The 11619-nt window shown below is 36.8% G+C and overlaps 2 protein-coding genes across 4 annotated transcripts; both read left to right on the top strand.

Annotated features, from left to right (window-relative positions):
• Positions 1-1269: 1269 nt before the first annotated feature.
• LOC140761417 (LOB domain-containing protein 15) lies at positions 1270-2727 on the top strand. Of its 2 annotated transcripts, XM_073098728.1 has the most exons (4): positions 1270-1577; positions 1762-2011; positions 2100-2278; positions 2353-2727. In XM_073098728.1, exons 1-4 carry the CDS (start codon positions 1564-1566, stop codon positions 2420-2422), a joined length of 513 nt encoding a protein of 170 aa, XP_072954829.1. In that variant the 5' UTR covers positions 1270-1563; the 3' UTR covers positions 2423-2727. The 2 variants fall into 2 exon arrangements, with proteins under 2 accessions (XP_072954829.1, XP_072954828.1); XM_073098727.1 differs by having other exon boundaries at positions 2100-2727.
• A 3031-nt stretch (positions 2728-5758) lies between these two features.
• On the top strand, positions 5759-7728 carry LOC140761518 (transcription factor bHLH61-like). 2 transcript variants are annotated; one of them, XM_073098878.1, is made up of 4 exons: positions 5759-5969; positions 6152-6259; positions 6367-6453; positions 7528-7728. In XM_073098878.1, the coding sequence occupies exons 1-4, from the start codon at positions 5892-5894 to the stop codon at positions 7624-7626; spliced, it is 372 nt and encodes a 123-aa protein (XP_072954979.1). In that variant the 5' UTR covers positions 5759-5891; the 3' UTR covers positions 7627-7728. The 2 variants fall into 2 exon arrangements, with proteins under 2 accessions (XP_072954979.1, XP_072954978.1); XM_073098877.1 differs by having other exon boundaries at positions 6367-6534.
• Positions 7729-11619: the final 3891 nt, after the last annotated feature.

Here is an 11619-nt window from a genome sequence, read left to right as displayed (position 1 = left end):
GGGTTTGTGGCAGGTCTTCCCTCCCTCTAAAAGGTATTTCTTTCCTCATCGTTGCAGTCGGCGAGGTTTATTACCTCCTCTACGAGCTAGGGGTGGGGAGAACCCTTCTTCCTCTTTTCTCCCTTCTCTTCTCTCTCTTCTTACTATTTTTCTCCCTTTACCAAAAGCTCGAGACATCTTTCCCTCTCAGCACATTGATCGTTGCTCTCCACCGCACTGACAACTGCCCATCACCGTGCCCACCGCTGCTCCTCACCGTGCTTACTGATGGGGAGAAGGTTCGGCCCCATTCATAGTAATAGCATATGTTCGCTAACGACTATGTTTCTAGCAATATATGTTTCATAGATGCCATTGCTTTGGGGGGGGGGCGTTGATTTAGGGTATTGTATGTTTTTTTTTTAAACTTGTTGTTCTTGTGGGCGTCATCTTCAATTCTTATGCCTTTGAGATTTTTCATAATCGTGTCTTGGATTGTTGGATTGACGAAGCTTGCAGGCTGACTTGAGGCTATTTGTTCATGAGAGTTTCTAGGGTTGTTCTTCATTTTAATTTAATATTGTACCCCAGGCATAATGCTTTATTTTAAATTACTGGGCTATCTATTATAAGCCAAGTATTGAACTTGTATCAAAGAGTCAGCGTTCTATTTTTTTTTTCTATGTAACTCTTAGATATTGATCCTATGAGCTTCTCTCTCAACAAAAAAAAAAAAAAAAAGAAAAAAAAATCAAAAATCATAAGCAAGAAAGAACGAAGAAGGTAGATTTTAAACCATTAATTGAATATAATATCACATTTTCAAACAAGATTTTAAGATAAGTTGTTAATTAAAGAGGTAGGAAATCTACCTTATTAGTCAAAACATAAGCTTTTGCTTATGGAGCAAATTAACAATTGTGCCAAATAAATGAAATCGACACGCCTCTCTAAGCTAGAAATAATAAAAGAAATTCTGTCAGAGATGAAAGTCTACACATTAATATTGCAAATAAGCTATTACGAACAAAATGATGTGTTTACTTATACTTCGTTTGTTATCCCATTTTATGGAAAGCTCTTTGTGGACTAATCAAATCCCCATTCCTCTAAGATGCAAACTTCGAAACACTGAGATCCCCACAAGCTACTACAATTGCCCTTCTCTCCCCTCCTTTCCTTCCTAGTTGAAGTCAATATCTTAGAGGCATGCAGTGAGCTGGAAAATCACAGAATATATTCTCTCTAAGTTTTTTTTTCTCTTTCTCTCTCTCTTGGTACTGCCAAAGTGCCAAGCCTGCAAGCTTCTACTGCAACGTTACAATCCTTAGACATCAGCAGAGACATCAGCAGGAGCAGCAGCAACCAAACAAGAAGCCATACACATTAATCCTTGGGTTCACCTGCTTCCCAATATATTGTTCTCTTTCCCCCTTGTATTTATCTATGATATAAGCCTAGGCCCACTTCCTTTAATACCTTGCCGTTTAAGCACTCTTTCCTTCCTTCTTATTTCATCTTACCACTTTCTCTTCCTCTTCTCTCTCTTGTCTCTGGATCTCCATTGCCAAGGAGCATGCCTCAATGTCCACAGAAAGGTGAGTACGACTGTAACGCTACTTTTTTCTCCAAATCATTGCTCAACAAAGCCAAAGCATATATCCTTTTCCCATATCGATCGATCTCTTGCACCAAAACCCTAAAAGAAGCCATGTGAAGCTATATATCCAATCCTAGACATATTTTTTTGTTGCTTTAATTCGTTGACCTGTTACACACCAGGGAGAGATTTGATGAGGTTAGCAAGAAGATCAAGAGAGAAGCCGACATCATGGCGATCGATCGGATGGGGAGGCGATTAGGCCCGGCAGGAACCCTAAACACCATAACCCCATGCGCCGCCTGCAAGCTCCTGCGGCGGCGCTGCGCTCAGGAGTGCCCCTTCTCCCCTTACTTCTCGCCTCACGAGCCGCAAAAATTCGCCTCGGTGCACAAGGTCTTCGGCGCGAGCAACGTCTCCAAGATGCTAATGGTGATAACCCTTCAACTTCACATTATTTATCTCCACTCCCAAGAAATGGACATCTATGAACTAGCTTCCCTGGTGTTGGTTTATATAGGAGGTTCCCGAGTCACAAAGAGCCGATGCGGCGAATAGCCTTGTATATGAAGCGAGCTTGAGATTAAGAGATCCGGTTTATGGATGCATGGGGGCGATCTCGGGGTTGCAGCAGCAAGTGCAGGCATTAGAAGCTGAGCTCCAAGCTGTAAGAACCGAGATCTTGAAGCATAAATACAGGCAAGTTAGTTCGAATAATATTATTGCTACCGCTCATGCTGCTTTGCTGACATCTTCTATGACGATGTCGGTAGCTGCACCATCGTCTATGATGAATCCGACCACTCCTCCGGCATCTGCTGCCTCATCTTCATCTGCTTATAACATCCCTCCTTCGATATCAACAGATTATAGCTCCATCACAACGAACGAAAATGATGCATACTTTGGCTGAAAAGTATTTCCAAAATTTTCCTCTTTTACATATGATCAACCTTCAGCAGCAAACTAAGTAACATTTTTCTTTGTTTAGTTCAAATTTAGACCCTAGATAATGGTGAGGATTTCATACTCCATAGTCATCTATTATATATTGTTGTTGGTTGTTCAAATTTGCTCTTATTTGTTACCTTTATGCTATGTACATGTAGATTTATGGGAAGTTTTTATGATTTTAAAGATAAAATGAGTTGAAATAGTCTGATTTGCTCTCATTTGTGCCAACCTCCCACTTTATTGCTCAGGGAGCTAGCCATTTTAGAGACAAGTTAATTGCTTTTCTTTTTTCTTAGTCCCTTGTTCTAAAGATGTGATAAATGGTTAGATTAACAAGTTAATTGATCTAGGGTTTCCGTCATAATTTTCTGTGCCATTAAGTTTAAATTAGAAAGAGGGGGACAGAAAGTATAGCTGATTTGGTTCTCCCAATGTAGGTCTGCAAAGAAGCTTCTAAGTATTTTTCTTGTCCATGTGGTTAAGCTCATAGGGATATGAGCAGAGGTTTTGACTGATCTACTATTTCGAGTTAAAAAAATAAATAAAATCTAATATACTGTAGTTTCTAAACTGTTTATTAAATTTTCATAATTATCATCATATAACTGTTACGTCAGTGAGATAAATCGCCATTTTAGAAAGTGATTCAAAAAAATCACTCTTGAGATAATGATTTATATAATAATATATTAGAAGAGGAATGAGTTATCCTAAACTAATAGAAATTGTTAATTGAGTGAGCAATTCTATATACTGCTTTTTGTGAGAGTAATTTACTCAAAAAAATGTAAATGACCCATTATGTGGTAAAATTATACTAAGAAATTAACTGTATATGTACTGGATTCAGCAACTTATCATTTGGATATCAACATATTACTATTAGAATCATTAATGCTTTAATTGCCACTAAATTGAACTTTTATTGTGCTTAACTAGAACCATCGTTCAAGTTTTACATATGGTAGTGATTTTGCCATTGTTTTCATTACCTCGATCTTCTTTGTTATATTTAGGAATAATTACATCAAGACTTCAAAACTATTACCCGGTCACGAGCATCTCTCTCTTATTTTATACTCATTAATCTCACACATTATAGAAAATCTCCCACCTCCCAAAGCGTTAATAGAAATGTCAAATTATTATTTTACTATCAACTTTGTTCTCTTTTTAGCTCTAAAATAAGTATAGATATCCTTATAAAACCTGAAATTGATAACAGAAATATTTTTGTAACAAAAAGTGTCAATAGATAACTAACAGAATGCATTGAGGTTTTGGGAATATATCAAAGAATATATGAGGGGGTCTATATATAATTGTCTCTTATATTTATAACCAATAAATGTGCTAAAAATCCTGAAACACCCATATGTTTGTACTATATTTTCAACAAAAAAGAAAGACCACCCCCACATTCTTGTTTCATATGATTTAACGAAAAAATAGTTCCGAGGAAATGAACTGAAATAAACACGAAATGAAAAAGGTCCCTTATATACATATGTGTTTATATATATATATATATATAGAGAGAGAGAGAGAGAGAGAGAGAGAGAGTAGTTCTCTTGGTTATGTGGTCAACGATCTGGCCAGCACATTGCAATACTAAAACAATGGGGCCTTTCCTTAGCTTGCAGAGTTCTCCCTTACGAAATACTTAGAAGCCATAAGTTATTCATGGGGAATTGTACGACTTGCACGTTGATCCCTTACCACCTTCATCAAGACTTCATGCTTATTAATCACTTCCTGTGGACGTGATGGGATTTGGTCCACCGTCGTGGTTGCTTGAAATGGCCGCATCATAGCTTGTCTTTACTCAACTCCCATCTCAAAATTAACCATTACTTAAAGTCTCCAAACCAATCCCAACTTTATACTTCTCCATATGGAGGCGATTAGACTTTATCATGTCTTTATTTTTTGTCGATTGTTTAATAGTTTCATTGACTTCGATCCTGTGCACTTAGAGAGGCTGCACGTGGTACACGCAATAGAATGGCTGCTATCACTTCGTTATTGGTTCCTGAGCACAATTAAGAGGTTATCGTACTACTATATTGATGTTAAACAACTGGAACTAATTTCGCCATTTGAATAGGCGAAGAACTGGTAGGCTGCTAGGTTTTACAATTAGGTGAGTTAGTAACCCCATTTTTCTCAAATTTGGGCTGGTTCTTAGTCTGGGCTTGGGCTGATTCCTAGAAAAATAAATTAACAAAAGTTTAAGATTAGCCAGAACTTCTGCTTCACGACAGCAATTATAATTTGAAGACTATCTATATTAGATATTTACTTTCCTATTCATTATTATTCTATTATATCAAATCTATAAATTCATATGAGTTGAAATAAACTATCTGTGAACAGACCACTACTATTGATTTATTTCGAGAGAGCATCCTTTGGAAGAGAAGGAGCACCATAGAACATGGAGATTTGTTGGAGAACATGACCTTATTTTGCAATCCAGCCTATAAATAAGAAGTATATAACCGTATCTATATTTTGAGGTCTACAACTCTTGAAGCCTACTATAAATGCTCAATTAATTGCCGATTAATTTCCAGGGAGAGAGAGAGAGAGAGAGCAAAGCCCGTGAGTGGCATTTGGAGGCATTGACAACTAGCAAATCACAAACGGATCCCCCAAAACACGCGCTTCGCTACGCTCACGTACCCCACCCACGCCAAGCCCCAAACAACTCTCGCCATTTGACGCTTTCTCTCTATCCTTCTTCTCCTTCACGAGTCCCTTCTTCTCTCTCTCCTCCTCTCTCCGCGTTACCCCACTCTAATCTCTCTCATAAAAGCAATGTATATATTATTGATTCAAACTTATAGGCCGAGTGAGTTAGATAACATAGAATCACTCTCTAATATACTTATTATAAAAGAAGAGTCGAACTTAAGCATAGAGGCTTCACAACTTCTATCCTTTTTCACTAGGCTACCGTTTAACGTCTCTTCTCGAGTTGCGTCTAAACTTAAATCTTGGCTTCAGATGCTACCGACTAATTAAGGAATTGAATAGTGGCAATCTTGAGAAGTTACTCGTTTAGGCTTGTGAGGAACCTTCCTGTAATTAAAGGTGGCATCTTTCTATCTCTCCCGTGGTTCTTAGTTTGTTGCTTTCTAGGGCAAGAGAATGTTTGATGCCATTGTATATATATATATATATACACACACACACACACACATACGGGCAGTTTGGGTAATCCACAACACACGCGATCTACTTCATCTCTTCACTATAATTGGTGATCTAAGAGCACGAAGTATAACAATTCGGATAACTTTTCATAAGACGCAAAAGCTCATCTAGAGAGAGAGAGAGAGAGAGAGAGAGAGAGATGGTGTCAAAGAAGCAGAAGAAGGCGGCCTTGCAAGAGAAGCTGCAGCTTCTTCGTTCTGTTACAAACTCTAGTGCGGTAACTTGTGGAATTCCCTGCTAATTTCTTTTCTTTTTTCATTTCTTCTTACTCTGCCGTTGGTTCATCTTCTAGTATTGCCTTCCCATTTAAGTTGCAACTCTAGTACAAGCTTCTGCAAATTAATATCCCTTTGTATGATGATGTTAGCTAGCTTACCATTCTTTCTGTTTATCTAACAGAAAAATAAAACCTCAATTATATTGGACGCATCCAAATATATTCAACAGTTGAAGCAAAAGATATCAGCATGTGTACAAGAACTTGCAGAAGATAGCAGTAGGCCAACGGTATATATGTATATATCTGAATGCATGCCAATATGATATCTTATAATTTATTTATTTTTCTAGATACTAACTTAGAAGCATATGGTGTAATCTAAATATATTAACAGGTAAGCGTTGCAACCCTAGAAAAGGGTCTTCTCATCAATGTATCCTCCACGAAGAGCTTCCCGGGTATGCTTGTCTCTATACTAGAGGTATTTGAGAACTTGGGAGTAGAAGTGCTAAACGCGAATATTTCCTGTACTGATACATTTCACCTTGAAGCAATTGGAGAAGTAAGATCAGAGAATTTTCTTCGCTAAAGTGATAATTTTGTTCTCTTGTTCTTTCATTTGAATGAATATAGTAGGGTAACAGACTCATAGTCTAGTAGATTTGAAACAAGTATAAGATGACATTTCCGAGATCCTAGCTACTTACCTAGGTACCTATGTGCATGCGTTAGTCCTCATGCGTGCATGCATTTAACTAATATATCTCCATGGCAAAAGCACAGTTTTGATGCACATAGCTTTAGAAAGAGAGATATATATTGTCAGACTTCTTACAAGCTCTGGCATTTAAGCGCGTACACCCACCGTATTAAGAAAACAAAGATATCGAAAGAATAGGAAATACAAGGCCTTCAAATCCAGCAATAATATGAGCTTAGAACACGGCATCGACCACGAGTACGAGTACTCTAAAAGAAGACATCACAATCTGAAACATAATTATATATTTTTTAAAAATAGTGCGAAGTCACCAAGAGAAGCTCATTTATAAGAGTGCACGCCGTAGCTCTGCATCCAGTTTGGTGGACCATCTAGAATTCAGAGGTCGAAGTTTCTTTGTTTTCACGAAACTTTATCCACAACAAGTTGGTACTATTGTCTGCAAAATCTTTCACCTGCGTTAAAAGTGTCACTAAAAGCAGCATAAATACTGATGTATATAATTTTTGACACCAAATATAACAAAAATGACCATATTATTTAATACTGACATGACTTTAAGCGGTATTTCGTAAAGTGATATAGCCTAAATTTTCTATAGTAATTTATTAATTTTTTAATATAATATTTGGTTTAAGCATTACGCTACTTCGTTATGAGCATCCAATCGAAGAGCATGCATCAACATCTAAGTTAGAAGAGCACTTGTATTATTATTCCATATATCTAGGATTTTGTTACATATACACGAACACATCACATACTCTTGAATATAGGTAGGTATTCACTTGAGTAGTACTCTTGTGGGTTTAAGTTGTAGCATTAAACTTGCAGAATCAATTTGGCAGCGTGGATGCTCTGATGGTGACGGATGTAGTACTGCAAGCCATGAAGAAATGCACACGATCTACTGATCACAAAGAGCAATCGTAGAGACTTCAATTTCTTTCTTCATAGGCTTTCCTTGCTTAAAATTCTAATAATTTATTTGCAAATTTTTGCCCTAAAAGAATGTGTCCATAGTTCATAAGTGGCAGAGAGAAATTAGAGCTGTGATACATTTAAAAGAAAAAAAAAATATAAGCAAGCATGAAACAACATTAAATTTAACTTAATATATCGAGGTCAGATGATTAAAATGGCTTACATTGTATAAGAATTCTCAAATTTAATCCCAAGCGAGTCTCATGAGTTCAATTCCCTAATATAACTCAATATATCAAGCTATAAGTTATGATCTATTTTTTGATAGATTAGTAAAAAGAATTAACATATTTATTTAGTCTACAGTTAGCCTACAGGTTCATAGTATATTAAAATTCCAACTTTCTTTCTCAAAAAAACTAGTTCATATATATATATATATATATATATATATATATATATATATATGAGGTTTTGGGCCCGAGCAAACCCAACGACGTCAATTTGGCCCATAACCTGTCACAAAGAAGCCTTCCAATATTTTCAACAATTTCTTTGCAATCAGAGACAATTAGAAGCCCTCTTTTATTATTTTGGGATATCGAGGGGGCACAATGTTAATTAGTTGTATTGCGCCATTGTTTAATCAGCATGGCATCAGCTCCAGGGGGATGGTCGACGCCATCGTAACATCACCATGACGACATGCTCCATCTGCCAATTTCAGCACTATCGCTGTCATCGAGTGCCGGATTTTAAGCGTCGGTATCAAGCTTTTTACATCACTTTAATTTCGATTTACCTTATCTTCTACTTTCACTATTGTAAAATCTAGTGGAAGAAAAAAGAGAGAAGAGGTTAGAGGTTAGTTTAGTTAGTTGCTTGCTTTTCCTTTTCCCAAACCTTAACTTCAAAGTTATAATCTAGTTTTTAACACTTTTCCCCTCCTAAATAGCTTCATAGCCTTCTAATTTTTTAACACAAATTGGTGATAAAAAGCTTAAGGGAAATTATAAAAATCATCATCTATAATTCTATTGTATTTGTATTTATTTTTCGACTCTATATTTTATTTTTATCATTTCATAATAATTCTCTGTTCTACGAGCAACTGTAAAATTTGAAAAGAATGTTATGATAATAAAGGCGAACATAACGTGCAAATTATAACCTTTCAAAGTTCTTCCTCTGGGCCAATCTTTTTGACTCCAAAGATGTATCGAGTTGATGGGTAATTAATTTTAAGAGCGGTAACGTCCCAAACGAGGAAACATAAAAACTAAGAGTTGTTATCTGACTGATTAGCTATAACTCGGGCAAACGATACCAAGTAATTTCGTGCCAAATTTAGATTTTGTCATCAAATACGTGGTGCAAATTAATCGCCTATAGATATGAATGTGATTAGTGTCCACGTCCTTTTCATGAATACAGTCCGGAATGTATCAAGATCGCTAGTTCTAGTGGTAGCTAACTTTCGACTAATATCCAAATCATTCTTGGCCGCCTTCTCTTTTTCCCTTTCCTTTTTGTCAATTAAGTCCAAATTTTGCCTATATCCATTGCCAACCATGCACTCTTCTATAGAAGATGTCCTGAGGAAAGATATTGTTGAGGGAGTTATCATGAATGGTCCTATAGATTGGGATGGAATATATAACATTCCAAGTTCATTATTCTTACTATGTTTGTCATTATATACGAATAAAAATATAATATTGAAATGTGACCTCGTGGATGACTCTTGTGTCAATGCGGGGGTCTGATCTGGAGGGGAACAGTTTCTATGATCGACATTTAGGAAGGGAAAGATATATTTTCTCTACTTTTCGCGCTCATATTTTATTTATATTTTTTCACTATTTTTACAATACATCTATAATATAATGTCTTAACAAAAAGCAGAGGTCCTGAAATGAACTTATCTACAAAACTACATGCCTTTTGACATTGAGTCAGCAATTTTCAAAGTGACATTGAAAAAGAAAAAAAATTCATATAAATTATTGATTTGGATTAGCAATTTATATTTAATAATCTCTTATTAAAATAGTGATTTTAAAATACATCTACTTTCTAGATTCGTATATAAATTCTAAACTTTAAAATTTTAAATCAGACTTAAATTAGTCAAAAACTCTGAAGAAAAAGAATTGTTGGACACATTCAAGAACCATAATTGCAAACCATAGTACGCATTACTTTCGGCTATTTAATAGTGAGCATGCCAATCCATGTGCATGCAAGATACAGAAGGTTAATCTTTCATTTACACCATTAATATTTTGGTTGCCTATGATGCCCAACATGGAGAAGGGTGACCTACCACTATTAAGGCTATGCTATAATTACAACCACCAAGTTTTTCTTTATATATATATATATATTTTTTTTAATGTCTGTTAGCACTATAAGGCTGCAAAGAAGAAAATTCTTTTTTTTTTAAGAAAAAATTGTTAATTCTAAGTATGAACATTCTAATAAGAGGTTGAACCTGGACGGCCATTATAGTCGCAATGCGTGCTTAGTGCTGCAATACAGTGTGAGTGGATATATTTCTTGTGATTGGAAAGGTGATCCCCCCACTTTGCTTTTGTTGCATGCAAATGCGAATGCTTGGCATTGACTAACATCAATCCTCTAACAAATGTTTCAACTGTCACATGTTTAGCATTGCCGTATAAGGCAAATCTCTTGAACTTCATAGTAGAAAAGATGAGAATCCAATAACTAGTTTTTGGTTTTTAAGTGTTTAATTTGCTAGTCTGGTCAATCTGGAGGACGCCCACATGAATACCATGTTTATTGTTGTGAATTGGTACGAAGTTGATTAGAAGTCAAAGTTTTTTTTTTTTTTTCTTTGAAAGAGAGAGCCTATAGGTAGAATGATTCATTAAGGAGCAAGAATTATAATGAAAAACTTAACTCATAAAGAATAAGGGAGATAGAGCGATGGTTTTTTGACACAAACCTCACACTTGGTCTACAATAGACATCACAACAATTTAATTCAGATGATTAAATCCGAGGACACAACACAAAATAAAATGTAGAACAACCCAAGAGATTTTCAGGAGCAAAGAGTCTCGTGTTCAGTATTATCAACCTATTAACTACATGATCCGTCTATCTAGCAGTTCAAGATATAGCTCTGAGAATCTGCAATCTAGGAGGATCGGAGATCACGCACCTAAAAATATAAATTAAAAGAAAAATACTAACAACACTCTGATACTACTACAGAGCATAACAACATTATACAGAGCATAATAGGTTCTGGATCCTCTTTCAATCTAGAGGGCCTTATCTCCTCGACAAAGCAGTGAATCATGTCGAGTAAAGAGCACCAAGGGTGAGGGAGAATCAGCAGCGGCGGCAACACTACAATACCAGCAACAGAACATGCAAAGCATAGGTGGAAAGGTGGAGACCAATTTGGGATCGATGAGGGAGAGGAGGAGAAAAAGAGTGGCAGTAGCGGCAAAGAAGAGTGGCAATGGCAAAGGGATTTTGGGTAAATCCGAGCCTGACGAGGGAGGCGACAAGGGGGAGGGATGCAATAGGCTCGGATCCGGCGAAAGGGTGGCGGCTAGGCTTGGATCTAGCGAAAGAGTGGTGGCTAGGCTCGGATCCGGCAAAGGAGAGAAGAAGAAGAGCGGCGGTGGGAAGTGACAGCAGAAGGGGTTGTGACAACGGGAAAAAACAACGAAGTTGATCGGCAACAACATAAAGGTGAGAGGAAGGAGATCTTGATCTTTTGGAGAATCGGAGACGGAGAGAAAGAAGAGAGGGCAAAAAAAGGAGAGGAGAGATTTCTCCCCTCCCCTAGCCCGTCGGCTAAGGGAGGGGAGTGGGAAAAGCCTCACCGACAATAGGCAAGGGAGCAAACCTCCTTAGAGGGAGGAGAAAAATTCTGCGCCAAACCCTAGCAAAGCTGATAATAAGTCAAAGTAATTGCAAACATGCTAAAATGGGATTCTTTTCCTTTGAAACATATGTATG

This window comes from Typha angustifolia, chromosome 6 (assembly GCF_048772165.1).
Source record: "Typha angustifolia cultivar Huaian chromosome 6, ASM4877216v1, whole genome shotgun sequence".
NCBI lineage: Eukaryota > Viridiplantae > Streptophyta > Magnoliopsida > Poales > Typhaceae > Typha > Typha angustifolia.
Note: the sequence above shows the minus strand (reverse complement) of the source record. Positions and strands in the feature narration are given on the sequence as shown.